Source organism: Lampris incognitus, chromosome 5 (genome assembly GCF_029633865.1).
Source record: "Lampris incognitus isolate fLamInc1 chromosome 5, fLamInc1.hap2, whole genome shotgun sequence".
NCBI classification, from domain to species: Eukaryota; Metazoa; Chordata; class Actinopteri; order Lampriformes; family Lampridae; genus Lampris; species Lampris incognitus.
In genome coordinates this window covers 26,856,245-26,876,339 of record NC_079215.1, presented here as the reverse complement: position 1 = coordinate 26,876,339, position 20,095 = coordinate 26,856,245, and the positions used below count along the sequence as shown (strand labels likewise).

At 42.4% G+C, this 20,095-nt stretch overlaps 1 protein-coding gene across 1 annotated transcript; it reads left to right on the top strand.

Moving 5' to 3' along the window:
• Positions 1-450: 450 nt before the first annotated feature.
• ogal (O-GlcNAcase like) lies at positions 451-20,091 on the top strand. The gene is made up of 17 exons (XM_056279622.1): positions 451-787; positions 1,104-1,155; positions 1,761-1,858; positions 2,813-2,943; positions 9,257-9,428; positions 10,325-10,423; positions 10,545-10,684; positions 11,746-11,890; positions 12,573-12,671; positions 12,801-13,063; positions 14,126-14,300; positions 14,401-14,486; positions 14,820-14,912; positions 15,023-15,108; positions 15,200-15,320; positions 17,890-18,019; positions 18,140-20,091. The coding sequence occupies exons 1-17, from the start codon at positions 739-741 to the stop codon at positions 18,274-18,276; spliced, it is 2,076 nt and encodes a 691-aa protein (XP_056135597.1). The 5' UTR covers positions 451-738; the 3' UTR covers positions 18,277-20,091.
• The last annotated feature ends 4 nt before the right edge of the window (positions 20,092-20,095 follow it).

Sequence of the window (20,095 nt, the reverse complement as noted above, 5' to 3'; positions counted from 1 at the left end):
AACGTCGAACTTCACATTTTTTACCCGTTGTCATGGCAACACGTTTCACTTTACGCCAGTGTTTAGCTTCGATTATGACTCAGCGCAGCATCAAACAAAAAAACAACCATCAAATAAATATTAGCGCCGCCAGACTCACTTGATTATATGCGGTAGGAGGTGTGAGTGGGAGGAGGTGGAGCTGGGAGTAGTTGAGGAGACCCTTCTCTCTTCTGCTTCCCGGCAGCCCTCCAGTTACCAGACAACCTGCTCCGCCCCCGCTGCCCATTGTAAACAAAGCGCTGCTACGTAAAAACCGGATGATGGATGACGTTTACGTCCGGCGTCACAGTCTGTCCCTTTAAGACGCTAACCCGGTAGTCCAACATGCGCGATCAGCGTGCGTGTGCGTGCGTGCGTGCGTGTGTGTGTGTGTGTGTGTGTGTGTAAGAAGTTGTCATGTGAGAAACCTCAGCCCAATAAATCGACCTCACTCGTTGGCCGTATTTACAACACCGAGCTACCACATCAGTATTATGTAATACACTTGTAATGTGTAATACACTGAATCTGCGCAGGTGTGTTGCGGCAGAGGGTACAATGAAAGTCCATCTAATAAAGGCCGTCATGCAAACGCAATGACTGTCAATAGCGTCCCGTCACGACCGAAGCTGCTGCAAGCAATCAAACTGAGGGGGTGAAGTCCCAGAAAGGGCTGAAAACGGGATTTACACTACGTCGAAACCAGCGGATTCCAAGATGACATCCCAAAGTGAGACGAGGCGTTTCGTCAGTGGGGTGGTGGAAGGTGAGTGGCTGTAACGCCTGCTTTCGAACCTCGGACCGGGACTTTTTGTACTCTTGGGTTGAAGTTGAGGGGTACTGTGGCCTAGCTGGCTATAAGATCTCTGAGCAGGGAGAATCCATTGGTGCGTTCATTTGTCTTAGGTTATCTGTGTGCAGTTTGCATATGGGTTTTTAAAAAATGTAGGCATACATTTTCATTCTGGTTGGTGGAATGCCATTAAAGCGTCATATCATATTTTCTCTCTATTGAGCTTTACTCCTAAGCACTGGCAAGATGACATCATTTGTTTTCTAACGTGGCCTTTGCTTGGGTGTAGGTTTTTATGGGCGACCATGGACTATGGAGCAAAGAACAGAATTGTTCAAAAGGTAACTGACTTATCATTATAAGCCTACACCCTCCCTCCAAACAAGCAGACAAGGCATGTTATTATAAAGTCCAACCAGGAAATAAGGGCATGATGATAACGCAATTATGATGTTGAACCCAATATTAAGTTGGTTATCCTCGAAACCTAGTTGTTTTCTTTATAAATAAAGAGATATAATTGTTTTTTTGCTGTAAATTGCTCAGAAGGTAATTGTGATCGTAAAGCCCCCTAGGACTAAATTGTGACTTGGGGCTGTCTAATTTGATTTAATTGTTGCTTTTACTAACTAGTTTACATATGTTACATTTATAACCAGGTTAAAAACAAAACAGGGCCAGAGCTTGAACAGGAGTGACCTGATTTTACATTAGATTAGATGCTTTATTAGATACTTTACTGATCCCAGATGAAAATTAGAGCCTTGCAACAGTAAGGGTGCAAGACGAGAGTAAAAATTTAATGAAAATGGACATCTATAATGGGCCTGAGTTAACAAGGCACCTATGAATAAAGAAATTCCCATGTACAAATAAATCTAAAGTAACCCGCACACTCAATAAATTATCGAACCTAATAGTTCGCTATTGGTATTGGTTCTCATAGGGAACAGAAGTGGGGATTGAATACATACCTGTATGCTCCCAAGGATGACTACAAACACAGGATGTACTGGAGGGACCTGTACTCTGCTGAGGAGGCCGGTGAGTCTTAGCTGATCAAGTGTCTGTGCTCCTTCCCTTGAAATACATAGAAGTTGGATAAATATCTTAAGATCATTGAATAGCCTAATTATATGTGACACTGGCCTGACTAAATAATTAACAGCTAATAACAGCTAATATGTCCACCAGCTGCTACTTGTACACAGAACTACACAAGAATAAGGGAAATGGGTGTATCAAATTGGCATGAAAAAGGTAGAAAAATTAAAAGAAAACAAAACTATGCATGTATAGTTGATGAGTACAGTACATGCCAAAAGAAACATTCGACTTCCAAAATTACCCAGTGCAGCTTTTTTGTGTGTAGTCTGAAGTTTTACTTATATGTGCAGCTCTACTGTAGGGTTACAATGCCACAAAGAAAATCCATTCATGTTGGAACCATCTGTGTAATTACAGTAACTGCTGTAGAGTCTCCTGTGAGTGTGAATGTGGGTTAAATGCCAGCAATCAGATATCTAGGAAACATCTGTAGCTCAAATTTAACATTTTTCTACACGCTCAGCAACTCATTTAGTCACCAGTTTTGCTCTGCTGAATGGTCCCATAGACACCCTAGCGAGAATTATGAGATATTTTATTGATCTCCTGGAGAAAGTCCCCCTTGACATGCCGCAAGGGAGATATGAGCACAAGATCTGCTACAGGGCAGCATTCATAGAGCTGGTACCAATGCACTGACCAGGGAGGATCCTTATTGATGTAGGCATTTGAACCTTCGTCCTTTAATTGTAGGGCAGTGTCTGTAACCCACAAGGTCATCCATTGAACCAAAAGACTACTATCAGGATAGAAAAGTGTTACCATTAGACTTTAATCACTCTGATTGGGTCATTCTGTATTATCATTTACATCACGCTGTAATAGCTTTTATATTTTATCGAGGTTTCGTGCTCATAAAGCTTCCCCCCTCCTCCCTCTTTCTTTCCCCAGAACAACTGATTGCATTGATATCAGCAGCTAAAGAGCATGAGGTTGAGTTCATCTATGCTATCTCTCCTGGCCTGGACATTACCTTTTCCAATCCCAAAGAGGTGGCTGCCCTGAAAAGGAAACTTGATCAGGTAGGGCTTTCTGTGGTATGCCTAGAAGTAGGGTGGAGTTTAAGTAGTCAGAGAGGTAATACAACTTAACTTCAACTTCATTGAGCATTATCAGTGTCAAAGAGTTTATCTTGTTCAGGTTCACCATGAAATCTGCAAGGATAGATTGAATAAGTACAACAGAGAAATTAAACAGGCAAGGCAGTCTTTTTTCTCTAAAATCATTAATGAAAATATTAACAATAGTAAATCGCTCTTCTCTACTGTTGATTGACTTATTAATCCACCATCTCCAACCCCATCAGAGATGCTGTCCACTGAACAATGTGAGCAATTCGCTGCATTCTTCAATAACAAAAATATTGCCATTAGACAAACATTAGTATCTCAAGATCCAGAAATTAACCTACCCTCTTGTTCTCCAGAAATATCACTGGCACCATGTCTCACTTTGACCCTTTAGACCAGAGGGGTCTCAAACTCAAATTACCTGGGGGCCACTTGACAGGTGGTCTTATGGAGGAGGGCCGATACAATAGCCAAAGGAATTGAATCAAGTGCAACTGGACTTGATTATATATCCGTGAAGACGTTTCGATTGAATCAAGTCCAGTTGCACTTGATTCAATTCCTTTGGATAGCTATGACCTGGATGAATGAGAACATTCACAGATAGGCCGATACAATAGGGATGAAGAAAAAACTGTTCGACTATATAACCTTGACATCGTTTTTTATTATTATTTCCCATTTTTTCAGTTTTCACATAAATAGGTAACTATGTACATAGCAGTGATGTGCAGTCAGGGGAGGCAGCGTAGGCACTGCCTCGCCCAGGCGAATAAGGGAAAAAAATGAAATATGATAGTTACAAAATTTTTTTTTTATTATTTATTTGTTTTTTAACTTTAATTTGTTAAGATTGTTGTAAAAAAAATAAAAACTAAAAAATCATGTAAAACTTGTTGTTTTATCAATAAAAGGCATACCCTATTCAGGATGGCTTACCCCCAAAGCTAGCATTTGTGAATGCAGGCTGCTGAGGCAGAGTCTGCTTGTGCCTCTCTCTGGCATGTGGAATGAAAGCAAACGGTTTCGGAGTTTTCCGCATGCGTAGTCTGTTCTTACAGTGTCTTTCAGTGTCAACGATGAGGCACATCGCTAACCTGCCTCGTGTTTTGTGAACGGATATATTTTGACTCCCTCCCACCCTCTGGCTTGCCGTCTTCTGCCTACCCAGCCATGGAACTCAATGCACGTTACTGGTACATAGTGTAGCCTGGCCTAGGCCTACATATTTAGCCTACTTCTTGCCGGAAACCTGGCAACCCCCCCCCCCGCCCTTTCTTCTCCCCAATTGTACCTGGCCAATTACCCAACTCTTTCGAGCCGTCCTGGTGGCTTCTCCACCCCCCTCTGCTGATCAGGGGAGGGCTGCAGACTACCACGGCTCTCCTCCGATACATGTGGCGTCGCCAGCCACTTCTTTTCACCTGACAGTGAGGAGTTTCGCCAGGGGGATGTAGCATGTGGGAGGATCACGCTATTCCCCCCAGTTCCCCCTCCCCCCTGAACAGGCCCCCCGACCGACCAGAGGAAGCGCTAGTGCAGCAACCAAAACACATACCCACATCCGGCTTCCCTCCCGTAGACACGGCCAATTGTGTCTGTAGGGACGCCCGACCAAGCCAGAGGTAACATGGATATACGAAACCTGGCACTTCTTTTGCTGACACAGGTGAGGCACAATTGCTTTCAGGGACTGGGCAGTGGACACCCAGAGGACAGCCTGGAGATGTTCATTGGTCAGTCTGGACTTATGCTTTGACTTATTAAAGTTCATAGTTGAGAACAGTTTCTCACACAGATAAGTGCTGCCGAAAAGACACATGACCTGCCTGAACAGTTTGAATAACTGTAGGAATGTTTTGGGATGCTCTCTGAGAAACTGTCCAAGCATCTCCTGCTTTCCTTGTGCCTCGCTGAACTTTGCCGTGAGCTCAGTGTTGCACTGCAAGTCTATGAGCTCCATTTGAAATATGCTTGGAGCTCTGTCCACATCAAAGGAGAAGGGACCTGCAAATAACTGGTAAGTGGTGCTGTGAGTCTTTAAATAAAAAAAGCGATGCTCAAACTCCTGCTGCAGTTTGTCAGTGGCAGTCACATACTCATCAGCGTTGACTCTGGCACCATTGTCAATAATTGACTGGCATGTTGGAAAGTGGACAGAGCTTTTCTCTGTGAGCTATGTTTTCCATAATCTGAGTTTCACAGGGAAGGCTTTCACACTATCAAATTCTACAGTGATAAGTTTGTCTGGCCCCTGCAGTTTTAAATTAAGAGTGTTAAGTGCCTGTCTGCCTGAAAAAGAGGGAACAAGCTGAAAGAAGAAGAAGTGCCTGTGTGATATCAACTAAGAAAGCTAAACCCATGAGCCATTTGAAATCATCAAGCTCAGGAACATGTAGCCTGCCTTTTGTCATGAATTCTCTGATTACCTCCCTCAATTCAAAAAACCGTTTCAGTACACTGCCCCTGCTTAACCAGCGCACTTCTGTGAAGTACAACACATCTCCATCTCTATTTCCTCCAAAAAGGCACAGAACCGACTGTGTTGTAAACCTCTTGAACTGATGTAATTAATGCATTTCACCACAACAGTCATAACACTGTCAAATTTCAAGCATTTGCTGCAGAATGCCTGCTGGTGAATGATGCATTGCAATGCAATTGCAGGAGCTACATTGTGTTCCTCCAGCTTTCTTTGAATCGGTGCTACAAGCCTATTTTTTCTTCCCGTCACTGGTGAGGTGCCATCAGTGGTGATTCCAGCCAATTTATTCCAGGGTAGACCGGCACCCTCAATTACATTGCACAGTACCTGAAATATATCTTTGGCTGTTACCTTTTCCTGCATATGAATTTAGCAGTTCTTCTGTTAACTCTAAACGGTCATTGATACCCCTTACAAATATAGCAAGCTGAGCACTGTCATTTACATCAGTGCTTTTGTCAAGTGCCAAAGAATAGTGTGTGAAGTAGTTTGCTTTAGTGCAAAACTGTCCTTAAATGTTGCCTGACAACTTGCAGATCCATTCCCCTATAATATTTGGGCTTAGACTGACATTTCTGAATAAAGATGCCTTCTCCAAGCAAACGATATTCGCCACCTGTAGCATGCAGTCTCTCAGAAACTGTCCCTCCATAAATGGCTTGCTAGCCTTTGCTATTACCTCACTTACCACTTAACTTACTTCGACACCTGCATCACAGTCTTTTTTTGGCTTTGTGAAAAAAGTTCTGCTGACAAGACAGACTTTTAGGAAAGTGTGCTGCCTTTCTCTCCCTTTCCTCACCTTTGAACCAATCATACACCTCTGCATGTTTAGTAGTGTAATGTCACTTTGCAAATTAAAGAGATCGCAGACGCATTAAATTCAGTGACGCAGTAGTTGCATTTCCATTTCTCTTGGAATTGTCGGTGCTCCTGGTCTCATTTTCTTTTGGCTTTTGAAAGTGACATTTTTACAAAACATCTCCAAGCAGTGACAATAATTTATGTTAGCAAGCTCACATTAGATATTTCGCAGTGAGCTAGCCTGCTGGATTTACGTACTCGCGTTGCCTGGCTACTGTATGTGTGTGTGTGTGTGTGTGTGGGGTGAGAGAGAGCGAGCTGCAAAACTGACATTAGACAAACTGACATCATCTGCAACTGGCCTCACAACTAATCTTAATTGAGTACTTAGTACTAGAAACACAGAAACGTTTAACAAAAAAAACAAACTCTAAAGTTGTATGCAAAAGGAATACATGGTCAGGATCTCTTAAGAAATCTAAAACATAGCGCGGGCTGCACAAAACTGCCTTGTAGGCCAGATGTGGCCCACAGGCCGGTAGTTTGAAACCCCTGCCTTTGACCTTAGAAAACTAGACAATATTGTTGGGCTGCTCACGTCCTCCACTTGCTGCTCGGATCCTCTCCCTACCACATTTTTTAAAACTGTTTTTTAATTGCTTAGCATCTGAGGTATTAGAAATTATTAACTGCTCTCTGCAGTCAGGTATGTTTCCTGCAGCACTTAAAACAGCTGTCATTAGACCACTTCTGAAGAAGAGCAACCTTGATGCGATAGTAATTGCCAACTATAGGCAATACCATTCCTCATCAAAATACTTGGAAAAAAACGGCTTATTCTCAGCTTAATAACTATTTAACATCCAACAACCTTCTAGCGATTTATCAATCAGGTTTTGGATCTCACCATAGCACAGAAACAGCACTTATCAAAGTTGTGAACGATTTGTGTATGAACACAGATTCTAATAAATTATCTATTCTTGTGCTCCTGGATCTCAGTGCCTCCTTCCACACTGTTGGTCACGATATTTTACTAGAGAGATTAGAAAAATGGGTTGGCCTCTCTGGCCCGGTTCTGAGCTAGTTTAGAATCTACCCACAGCAAAGGCAGTTCTTTGTGTCCATTGGAGATGTTGCCTTGGACAAAGTGAGTATTATGTGTGGGGTACCCCAAGGTTCGGTTCTTGGACCATTACTATTTAATCTCTACATGCTCCCACTCGCACATGCTATACAGAAACACAAAATAAATTACCATAATTATGCAGATGATTCACAACTGTACATATTCCTATCTCCTGATGATCTAGCTCCCATACATTCCCTAACTCAGTGTATTGACAATATTAACCAATGGATGTCAGAGAACTTTTTACAATTGAACAAAGACAAGACAAATACTCATTTTTGGTGCAAAGACTCAGAAACAGAGAATGCAGCTCATGTCAGCTCTCTGTCTCTGGAGTACAAAAGCGAAGCTAGAAATCAGGGTGTAATCATAGACAACGATCTAAATTTTAAGAGCCATATCAGTCATCTCACAAGGTCAGCCTTCTGCCATCTTAAAAACATTTCAAAACTAAGGGGCTTTCTATCAATATCAGACTGTGGGATATTAATTCATCCATTTATAGCAAATAGACTAGTCTACTGTAATGTTCTATTCACTGACCTCCCAAAAACAATTGTGTGGCAACTACAGTTAATTCAAAATGCAGCAGCACATGTTCTCACCGGAACTAAAAACTATGAACACATTACACCTGTTCTTAGATTGCTGCATTTGCTCCCTGTCAAAACTAGAATCGATTTTAAAATTCTGTTACTTGTATACAAAGCTTGAAATGGCATTGCACCTCAGTATATAAAAGACATGCTAATTAGATACAAACCAGCAAGAACTCTCAGGTCCAAAGGCAGTGGTCTTTTAACCATCCCTCATACTAACTCTAAAGCAGGGGAAGCTGCCTTTTGTATTTATACCCCAAATAGATGGAACACCCTGCCTGAGAGAGGCCCCCACACTGGACACATTTATAAGCAGGTTAAAGACCTTACATTTCGCAACAGCCTATGGCTAATTCTTGGTATGTGTGTTTATGAATGTGTTTTGTATATTTTGACATTTTGTATATTCTGCTCCGATTCCTGTGCACATGATTTGATTTTCACATTTATTTTCTACATTTGCACTTTTTTGGGGGGGGGATTTTTCCCCTTTTTCTCCCCAATTGTCTGTCCCCAGTCACTGCTCCACCCCTTCTGCCGATCCGGGGGGGCTGCAGACTACCACATGCCTCCTCCGATATATGTGGAGTCGCCAGCCGCTTCTTTTCACTTGACAGTGAGGAGTTTCGCCAGGGGGACATAGCGCGTGGGAGGATCACGCTATTCCCCCCAGTTCCACCTCCTCCCTGAACAGGCGCCCCAACCAACCAGAGGAGGCAGTAGTGTGGTGACCAGGCCACATACCCACATTCAGCGTCCCACCCGCAGACACAGCCAATTGTGTCTGTAGGGATGCCCGACCAAGCCAGAGGTAACACGGGGATTCGAACTGGCAATCTCCGTGTTGGTAGGCAATGGAATAGATTGCCACGCTACCTGGACGCCTCCTACATTTGCACTTTTAAGAGTGTTTTGATTGTATTGTCATTTTATGTAAAGCCCATGTATGAAATGTGTTATATAAATAAAGTTTGTTGCTGTTGTTTTGGTAATGTACCAACATTGCTTTATATGTTAGTGGGTAGATTATAGCTCAGACACTGGTAGGGTTATGGGTTTTCCTCTTGGTGGGATCACCCTTTGAAAGGTGATCATTGTGAAGCAACATGGAGAAAAGCCACCACAAAATTGCAGATTTGATTTAACTTAATGCATTTTCTATTTTATTTTTTTTAAAGCCTGTGACTTCCTAGGACTATTTGCATTTACTACTCAAACCACAGACTGTCCCTCTTGCTCCTCCAGGTAAGGGAGTTTGGCTGCAGGTCATTCTCTCTGCTGTTTGATGACATTGAGACAGAGATGTGTCCGGCTGACAAACAGGCCTTCAGCTCTTTCGCTCACGCTCAGGTGGCCATCACTAATGAGGTGTACCAACACCTGGGAGAGCCTGAGACCTTCCTCTTCTGTCCCACTGGTGAGAGAGTAATGTTTGATCCCATCGGTTGAAATGAAATGAACACCAGAATACCATATTATTGACTGACTGATTGATTGATGCGTGGAGCCCTGTTGTTAGAGGTTCTTGAGATTTAAGCTCAATGCATCGAGAGGACAACTCAACCTCAAGAGCAAGGGTCATGTTTTCATACAAAGCCAGCCCAGCCTGTTAAATAACCTCCTATGAGATGCTTGTGTTCTCTGTCTCCTGAAACATGAACTATTAACCTTTTTGGTTTACATGATCTCTTTCATGTCTTTAGCCCAAGTGCTGTTCTGCACACAACTGATATATTCCACAAAAAAAGACTAGATCATTGGTAAAGGGTAGACAATCAAGCCTGTGCAATCGGAAATTCTTTGCCATGCACCCATTCGAGATGCCCTGTGATTCTTAATCATTAATTTTTCCTATAACTAAGTGAAGTATTTAAACATTTTATCTCCTATAAAGTGTGTGTGTGTGTGTGTGTGTGTGTGTGTGTGTGTGTGTGTGTGTGTGTGTGTGTGTGTGTGTGTGTGTGTGTGTGTGTGTGTTAGAGTAGTTAACATGAATAGGAAACATAGGCTTTTCATTACCTTCTCCCCTTCTCTTTTGACCTTAGACCATGACATTAAGACCGGATAGAGATGGCATTCCATCCATTCCAGTGGAATATTATGTACCATTTTTGACTCAAAACATCTGCATTCAACCTCTCTGAATTACTTTTCCATGTTAAGATCAGCAGGTAGCTGTTTTAAGTGTGAGCAGCGAATGCTTTTTCAGCATTCCATGCCTGTGCAAGCTGATATTAAACAGTGAATTTGTTCCCCCCCCCCCCATTCTTGTCCTCTGTCTTCTGCACCTGATATGTGAACCTTGAACTCCAGATTACTGTGCTGCATTCTGCACTCCCAACGTTTCCCAGTCTTCCTACCTTCACACTCTGGGAGAGAAACTGCTTCCAGGGATTGATGTGCTGTGGACAGGTGAGAATTCACTGGACCATGAATATATCACAACTCTATAGATGTCACTGAATTTACATTTTCTTTGAAACATTCATTAGTGCAACATGACCCTCCAACCCTTTCCTTTTGTGTTTTCAAGGTCCCAAGGTGGTGTCCCATTTTATCTCTGTTGAGTCCATAGACGAGGTGTCCTCGGTCCTGAAGAGGGCGCCAGTTATTTGGGACAATATTCACGCCAACGACTATGACCCCCAAAGGCTCTTCTTAGGACCTTATAAGGTAGATGTTTAGCCAATCCATCAGGATAAGTCAGTTTTTAAACGTGACATTTTCATGGGAGGAGAGTTTCTTGTCCCAGGAATTCTCTCATTTTGAAGGCTATTTGTCTGATGTTTGCTTATTTTTAATCTTTGACCATGTTTAACTTTAGTCTATATTGCTTAGATAGAACAGCACGGTGGCACAGTGGTTAGCGTGGTCGCCTCACAGTAAGAAGGCGACCGCACTAACCACTGCGCCACCAGTGGTTAGAGGACAACTCGGGATGACCCCCCAGGTTTGTCCTACCTTGGGGGTCATCCCAAGTTGTCCTCTGTGTGGAGTTTGCATGTTCTCCCCGTGTCTGCGTGGGTTTCCTCTGGGTGCTCCAGTTTCCTCCCACAGTCCAAAGACATGTAGGTCAGGTGAATCAGCCATACTAAATTGTCCCTAGGTGTGAATGTGTTGCCCCTGTGATGGACTGGCAGCCTGTCCAGGGCGTCTCCCTGCCTGCCGCCTAATGACTGCTGGAATAGACTCCAGCATCCCGTGACCCTGATTGGGATAAGTGGCATGGATAATGGATGGATGGATGGATGGATGCTTAGATAGATGCTTAAAGTTCATATGCAGTAGAACAAAGGTAGTGTTATAAAGTGTCTTCTCCATGTGAACAAATAAAGGGCTACTGTTAACTGTTTGCTGATAGCAGATAAATATATGAGAAACTCACTGAGTGTAGCAAGTCTGTACACAGTAATTGGAGAAACAGTCTTGGTGGGATGTGAGCTGGAAGACATGAGATAAGGAGGAGAACCGATAACAGCCCCATAAGAGAGACTGTACTGTACTGATCAGTGTACTTAAGTATCTGTGCTTTGTGCATCTGTTCATGAGCATATTAATGTATGGCAATATTGTAAGAGATTTTTTGTCTCACTCCTCATTTATTGTCAGAGCGGAATTAAATAATTGCCACAACACTCCCATAGTGGATCCCCTTGAAAAGATTAGGTGTCTGTATGAATAAGCTGGTTTGTTGTAAATTGGAGGCTCCGACTAATGCCGTCTTCTCATATAAGGAACGCCCCACTGAGCTGATCCCAAAGTTGAGAGGAGTTCTCACCAATCCCAACTGTGAGTTTTATCCAAACTTCGTGGCCATCCACACATTGGCTACATGGTGCAAGGCCACGGCAGATGGAGGAGAGAGGGATGTGGAAATGAGTAAGTGTATTTTATTTTCTTGGCAAATGACATCTTCATCGCTGCTTTTCACTTTCCCTTGTTTTCAGTGTTGCCAGTTCTCACACATCAGGTGTGATACCCTTCTAAAAAATGAGCTCATACACTAAATGAAAATGCCAGATGTTGGTCATTTGGATGGTTGTTATCTGAATTTGGAATTGGCTCACTTAGGTTGCATTTTAGATTTAGTAGATGACTACAGCATGGGCGGGGTTGGTAGTTGAGGAAGCGGTATGACTGTGATAGCAGGGGATATTTTTTGATTCCTCTGAGATGGAACACTTTGTATAACTGCTCATACTCGAAGACTACAAAACTAAAGAAAAGATCTGAAAAAGCGAGAATCAGATGTAGCAACAGAAATAGAGGAACAGTTCAATATTCAAAGAAATTGATGATTTAGACGGATTATAGGCTTTTATCAACCCAAGCCTACTTTTATTCTGTTTTTCTTTTCTTTTATCACCATGCTGTAAAAAGACAAATGCTCTTGAGTTTATGTTTTCATTTTCTAAGGTCATAAAATTTGACTACTACAATGTTGTACGAGTAATTCATCAGACTACTTACATGCAAAATGAATCTCTTTTCATCTGCAGCTCATGTTTCACACTCTTCCACTTGATTACCTTCCCACCATCTCTCACCTTACCATCCCTAGGTGATGAGGGGCAGGACCTCTGTTACAGCCCCCAGAGAGCCCTAACACTTGCTCTCACTGACTGGCTACAGGACTTTCTCATCTTAGACCAACCAGGAGGTAGAACTTGACGAAGCAACACTTCACCCAAATCACATTTAGTTTTGTGCATAGCTAGGCAGTATGGAAAGTCACGCTTATATTACAGTAATATGGAAATGCTTGTGAATGCTCTCTTCACTGGTCCAGGCCCTCGTCATGCTCCAGCTCACCTGAAGAAAGAGTCCTCAAATGAGGAGTCCATGCAAACGGCTGTTGGAGAAGCCACGTATGTTCCTGGACCTGGGGAGAACCCGTTGTACACAGCAGAGCCCCTGACCCTGCAAGACCTGACCCTACTGTCCGACCTCTTCTACCTGCCCTACGAACATGGGCCCACGGCAAGGACTATGCTTCAAGAGCTTGACTGGCTACAGAACAACAGTTGGGCTGCTACAGCAGAGACAGATAAGGTACCAGAAGAGTGTGTGTGTGTGTGTGTGTGTGTGTGTGTGTGTGTGTGTGTGTGTGTGTGTGTGTGTGTGTGTGTGTGTGTGTGTGTGTGTGTGTGTGTGTTTGGACTCTTTTTATAAACACCCAGTGGTGAGTCTTGATGCATGCTCAATAATCCAGGTAAGAAAATCAAAGAAGGTTGAATCAGTTCATCTGGATACAACATTTATTGACAGATACGTTTCATCACTCAACTAAGAGACATCTTCAATCTGGCTGAAGATGTCAGATGTATCCAGATGAACTGATTCAGCCTTCTTTGACCCAGTGGTGAGATTCTCTCATTTCTCTTCTTTTCTGTTCTTCTTTTTTTAATGGGGCTGTGTAATTTCTGCCTGAGTATCAGGCTGCAATGGCTCAGGAGGTACAGTGGGTCTTCTGGTAACTGGAGGGTCGCCGTTTCGCTCTTCCTCGCAAAAATGTCGAGGTGTCCCTAAGCAAGACACCTAACCCCTAACTGCCCCCGATCAGCTGTTTGTTCCCTTGCATGGGTAACACCACCATCGGTGTCAGCCATGCAAAGGGAACAAACAGCTGATCAAAAACTCTGTGTGTGTGTGTGTGTGTGTGTGTGTGCGTGCGCGTGTGTGTGTGCGTGCGTGCGTGGGTGAATGTGAGGCATTAATTGATTGTAAAGCGCTTTGAGTGGCTGTTGCAGCTAGAAAAGCCCTTCTTTAAAATGTGGTCCATTTGGTATTGATCTCTCTAGTTAAATAATTTGAACAGCTGAAAATGAAAATAGACCAGTTCAAATAGAAAGATAACAGATACCCAGCACATTTGCTGACATCTGCCATTTTAATTTTCTTTTTAGGGCTCATGTGTAAAACACACTCAGCCAGGCCGGCTCCTTTTGTTTTTGGATGCAGAAATCTTGGTGGTGGTGATGGGGATGGAGGGGGTTGTTGGGAGTCTTTGACAGTCTTTCCAGCAACTCCTGCTTAAGGTGAAATGTTAAAATCAACCCCATCTACACACATTTTTCTTTCTTTATCTGTCGTCCTCTACTTTCACTTTTTCAGACAGCAGAGTGGCATTCAAGAGCACAACAGTTTGATGAGATGTGCGACGCAGTGGTGCAGATGTTCAACCGCTTGTCAAATGCACCCAATCGCAACATCCTTTATGATCTATACAACTACATCTGTGACATCAAGAGTGGCATTGGCATGGCAAGAGAACATGTGAAAAAACTAGGTGGGGAAAAAGCTGGATCTTTTAAAGCCACGAGTGGCAACCTTGCTGTTTTACATTGGATTAGATGTGTTATAAGATGTACTGTGTTTGCTCTCCACAGGAGGTCTCAGTCAACCTTCAGCCCAGTTACTGAACGACGACCCTGAGCCTTGGGGATTCAGAGGAGGCCTCTCAGGAGAGTTCCAGGTATCTGTCCACAACTGCTCTCAGTCATACAATGCCAGTGCTTGAGGAGAGTCAAGTGTTTAGTAACTCAAAAATATGTCACATGGTTGTTTGTTCAGAGTACACTCTTTGCCATCATGTTTTCACACTAATAAAATAGATAAATAGGACTAAGAATTGTATGACAATCCTGATGTCTTAAAATCCTCAAAAAGTTTAGTTGCAGCCATTTACAAATGACTTTTTCTTGCACTCATAAAATCAAGTTGATAACAAGGGTAGGTGTTGTCCTTCACTGGTCAAGTAATGAGGTATTTGCTGAGAAACATACTGTGGGTTTATTTGTACTCACAGAGAATGCTGCCTTGCCATGGGAACAGAGACCTGTTCCGACACCCCCCGAAAACTGCAGTGTACTCTATACGGCCATATTGCCCAGAGGACAAGGTGAGGACGGCAGATCCTCATATCCATTATTAAAGTACACTCTGTTGACGTTCAGTTATCGAGTCACAAAGCAGTCGTATAGTGTCTCATTGTATGGTTTCCTGACCTAGACTGAGGTGCAGAGGATTTTCAAGGAGATGCAGAGAGAAAAGAGCGAAGTGCCAACGATTGCAAAACCTCATCTCATCAGTGACTGGTAAGAATTTATATTCCCCCTGTCTCTTGAGCCTTCCCGACTTGTTATAGCCAACTTGCCATGCTAACATTCCCTGTTCCTTTGACCTTAGCCTGTCAACAGGTGACCTGATCCCTTCTCCTCAGTGTGGTCTTGTGCTGGAGGATGAGGTTGGAATGTGTGGCTTTGCCCTGGGACTCACCAATGTCAAACCAGCTGCAGCCAAGATGAAGGTGTGTGCCTGACTTAACAAGTGCCACGATATAATCATGGTCCCAAAATAAATGATCCCATCAGGATGAAAGATGATCACAAACTTAACATATTGGATATTCTGTTATTTCTCTAAAATGTCCCATCACCCCTATTGTGAAATCGCTTCACTGGCTGCCCATTAGCGCTAAAATCGATTTTAAGATTCTTTTACTATTCATCAACCCCTTTAATGAGCTCTCTCCTGTCTAAAATAGACTATATGCTGCATGAATATGTTCCCGGTAGAGCCCTTAGATCCACAGAAATTCTTCTCCTAACTTCCCCAAGAACACCAACTAGAACTCACAGTGGAGCAGTGTTCTGTGTATATGGTCCTAAACTCTGGAACAGTCTCCCACTGAAACTGACAACTTCAATGGCAACTCTGAAGCATTTACTGAAAACACATTTTAAATCATGCCTTCCCCCCTTCTACTTTTATTTATCAGCTCTTAATCTGCTGTTTGTTAATTATGGGTTCCCTTGTATTCTCATTTCAATTTCATTTTAAATAAGGTCTATTATTATTCTAACTTTGCTAGTTTATCAAGGTTTCATTTTTATCTTTCACTTTTAAAAAACTTGAAAGAACAGTTGTATCTCAGGTACACGCTCACTTGATGCACAACAATCTGAACAATTCCAGTCTGGTTTTCGCTCCAAAATTGCACAGTATGGAGACAACTTTGGTGAAAATCACTAATGATCTGTTGATGGCAGCTGACTCTGGACTCTTAACCATACTTGTCCTTCTCGACCTGAGCGCAGCCTTTGATACCATCTCACATAACATCCTCCTAGAGAGATTAGCTTCCATTGGAATAACTGGCACCCCCCTTGACTGGTTTAGATCATATATCTCTCTGGCCGCACTCAGTTTGTCCAACTTAAAAATTTGAGCTCACAGTCCTTTCCTGTTACTACCAGTGTTCCCCAGGGCTCTGTATTGGGACCCCTCCTATTTATTATTTACTTATTACCTCTTGGCCACGTTTTCAGGAAATTTGGCATTCAATTTCACTGTTACGCGGATGACACCCAGTTTTATCTATCCACCAAGCCTACCTCCACTCTTCCACCCACTTCCCTTTCTGACTACTTATTGGAAATTAAATCCTGGTTTTCATACCACTACCTCAAACTTGATATTGATAAAACCGAGGTCCTCCTAGTAGGTACTAAATCTACTTTGGCTAAACCTGATAGTTTTCCTCTAACTATTGACAAGTCTATAGTTCCTCCATCGTCACAGGTTAAGAGTCTGGGTATCGTCTTGGACAGCACATTATCTTTTGAAGCTCACATCAACAGTGTTACTCAGTCTGCATACTTTCACCTACGCAATATTAATCGTCTTCGCCCGTCACTTATACCTAACAGCACCACCATACTCATTCACACCCTGGTTACATCCTGTATTGACTACTGCAATTCTATCCTCTTTGGTCTTCCCGTCAAGTGTCTTCATAAATTTCAATTGGTCCAGAATTCAGTTGCCCGTATCATTACCGGAACTCCTTCCATAGATCATATGACTCCTGTTCTTCAGCAACTCCATTGGCTCCCTGCTACATACCGTATTGACTTCAAGATCCTGCTTCTCCTTTAAGGCCCTTAATAACCTAGCTCCTTCATATCTTTCTGAACTCCTTTATATCCACACACCCTCCCGCACTCTCAGATCCTCTTCTGCTCTCCAACTCACTACACCATTGGCCCGCTTGACTACCATAGGGTCTAGAACCTTCAGTCATTCTGCCCCCCACCTATGGAACTCTCTCCCACAAGACATTCGCAATATTGACTCTCTTTCAACCTTCAAATCCCATCTCAAAACATACCTTTTCAAACTGGCATATTCAGTCTGATCCACACTTCATTGAGTTTTGTGCTGATGATGATTTTATACTTATCTGTTGTATTAACTTTTTATTGTCTACCCTCCTTTGTTTTGATCTTATACTGTCTGATACAGTGCTGCTTGTTTGTTTTTTTTCTGTTTTTTTTTTAACTCTGTTCTGTAAGGTGTCCTTGAGGGCTCTGAAAGGCACCCACAAATAAAATGTATTATTATTACTTACTCTGGTGCATGACCCGGTGGCACAGTGGTTAGGGCGGTCACCTCACAGCAAGAAGGTCCTGGGTTTGAACCCCGGGGTTGTCCAACCGTGGGGGTCATCCCGGGCCATCCTCTGTGTGGAGTTTGCATGTTCTCCACTTGTCTGGGTGCTCTGGTTTCCTCCCACAGTCCAAAGACATCCAGGTCAGGTGAATCAGCCATACTAAATTGTCCCTAGGTGGGAATGTGTCGGCCCTGTGATGGACTGGCGGCCTTTCCTGGGTGTTTCCCCGCCTGCCGCCCAATGACTGCTGAGATAGGCTCCAGCATCCCGCGACCCCAATTGAGATAAACGGCTTTGATAATGGATGGTGCATGATCTTTTTATCTGTGCACTTTCATTTAACACAAAGTGCACCGCACTGCGTATTTTCATGTATGAAACATGCTGTGTAAATAAAGTTAATGGGTTGATTCCTTCCTTCCAGATGAAGGTGTGCGACTCAGTGCTCAGAGACTTCCCTGTCCTGGTCACCATGCAGCTGCTGCCCCGTGTCACTGATCCCGCCCCTGCCAAACGTATGCTCACCAGCTTGCTCTCATCCATCAGGAGCTGTGGTGAGTCGAGACAGAAAAGCTTGAGTCTGTTTTTCCGCTGAGACATTTCATTATTCCTATTTAATCTTTTAAACCTGGAAACATTAAGATTAACATATTTGCCTGTTTTTCCCCATCCAGGATCCCAAGGAGCATACTGCGAGTTGAGGGAGTGTGACAGGCGAATGCTTGACTTTTATGCTAAACTGGGATCCTTTAAAACCATTCCAATGGCTGGGTTACCTGATGACATCATTGTCATGGGCTCGCGCTTGTGAACGAGATCATCCTATGTGCTGAACCTCAGATTTTAAAATGTTCACTCAAAAAAAAAAGAAAGAGAAAAATCATACCACAATAGAGAAAAAAAACAAATAGGGGTAATTTGCAGCCTCTGTTGGCTTTGGTCTAGTGATTTTGATTTCATATCAGCTTATCTGTGAAGTCTGTCTGGGGTCAAAGTTGGACATCTGTGACTACGGTTCAATAAATTGTTGAGGAAATGGCTTCTGAAATGTGTGGGACAAAGAATTAAGTGTGTTGTGGAAAGCAATGATTTTTGCAGCAAACAAAATATAAACTGATTATAGTCAAGGGATATTTTTACACTGACAAATGGTAGAAATTTTAGGGGAAAAAAGTGAATAACAAAGTGCCACAATGTTTTTTCCTATGTTGCACACTGTATACCACATTTTGTACTTCAATGCTTTTTACAGACTCACTGAATACAAATCAATGTATATGTAGATAAAATAATAGAAAACATTTTAATCTTTATTTAATAGGGATACAAAGGTATATATTACATGAATACAGCTGGTGTGTAAATTCAGTGTTGTCAAGTGTTCTGACAATCTGTTGGTTCAATAACATTTAGGTTGAGGCAGCATTTGTAAGTACCCAACCTTGCACACAGCAATCAAAGATTCCTGTATTCAAAAACAGGTAAACATGCAAGGACTTGGTGGGTCACATCAACAATGGATCTAAATGAGGGAAACGGAGGCCCAACATTTCAGTCTGGTCATGACATTTTCTTCAATAACCACTAATATAGGTATAAAGTAAGTTCAATTTTGCAAGTTGTTACACATCCATTGTTGAAAATATTCTTACTTTAAGCCGACGGAAAATAAACGTACCTATGTTTGACTTTGTGACCTTGTTCCCCTGAGTGTCTCACCAGCACAGTTTGGCTGCAGGAGAGGATCATGTGACCTGGTATCTACTGACTGAGAACATTAGAAAAATTTTACCCTGACTCCTCGGGGACATTAGCAGTTTCTCCCCAGTGTGAGAGCAAGATTTAACTCTAGGCTGGTAAAGCATGAGCTCCATCAGGATTGAAGTGCTATACAAAGGGCTTAGCTGTTCAAATATCCATAGGTTCATGTGACAAGTCACATATGGCAGTTGAAACCATCTCACTGAAGTTACAAACAAGTTGGAGCTCCCTATAGTTTATGATGCATCATTCTTCCCTTGCTGCTTTACCACCCTCCTCATAGTCATCTTGCAAACACCAGGTATTCTAAATTCTTTTTTTTTAAAAAGAAAAGGTAATAAATATATATTAAGTTTTAAGACAAAAATAGATCATGAATAAATCTGTCCCTTTATGTTCCCCCTAAGAAATAATTTAATGGACTGATCAGAACTATTAATATCATTAGAAGTCACTTTGGTTAAATTAAAATAAACTCACACAGTCCACTACAAACTTAAGCTAAAGCTTTAGATAATTTGCATTAGATAAAAGCCCGGTGTACGCCTAAATTTGTTTCCATTTCTAATAGAATCTTTAGATTACTTCAATTTTCTATGTCAGATCCCAGGTTAGATCAAATGTGCTTGACCTTGAGCAAATGTGCACAGAGCTTGAATTTGTACAGTTGTTCCCCAGAGCTTGTACAATTGTTAAGCATCAGACAGAAAAGTTGAAAGTGCTCGTAAAAAAAAGTGAGGGGGTGACATATTCTATATGTCATGAGTTAAGACTTAGACCACAATGCTATGTGTACATAGGACACTACATAGTCTCTAAGCCTTGGTGTGCAACTACTTGGCTGACTGTCATTACATCCTTCCCCTCAC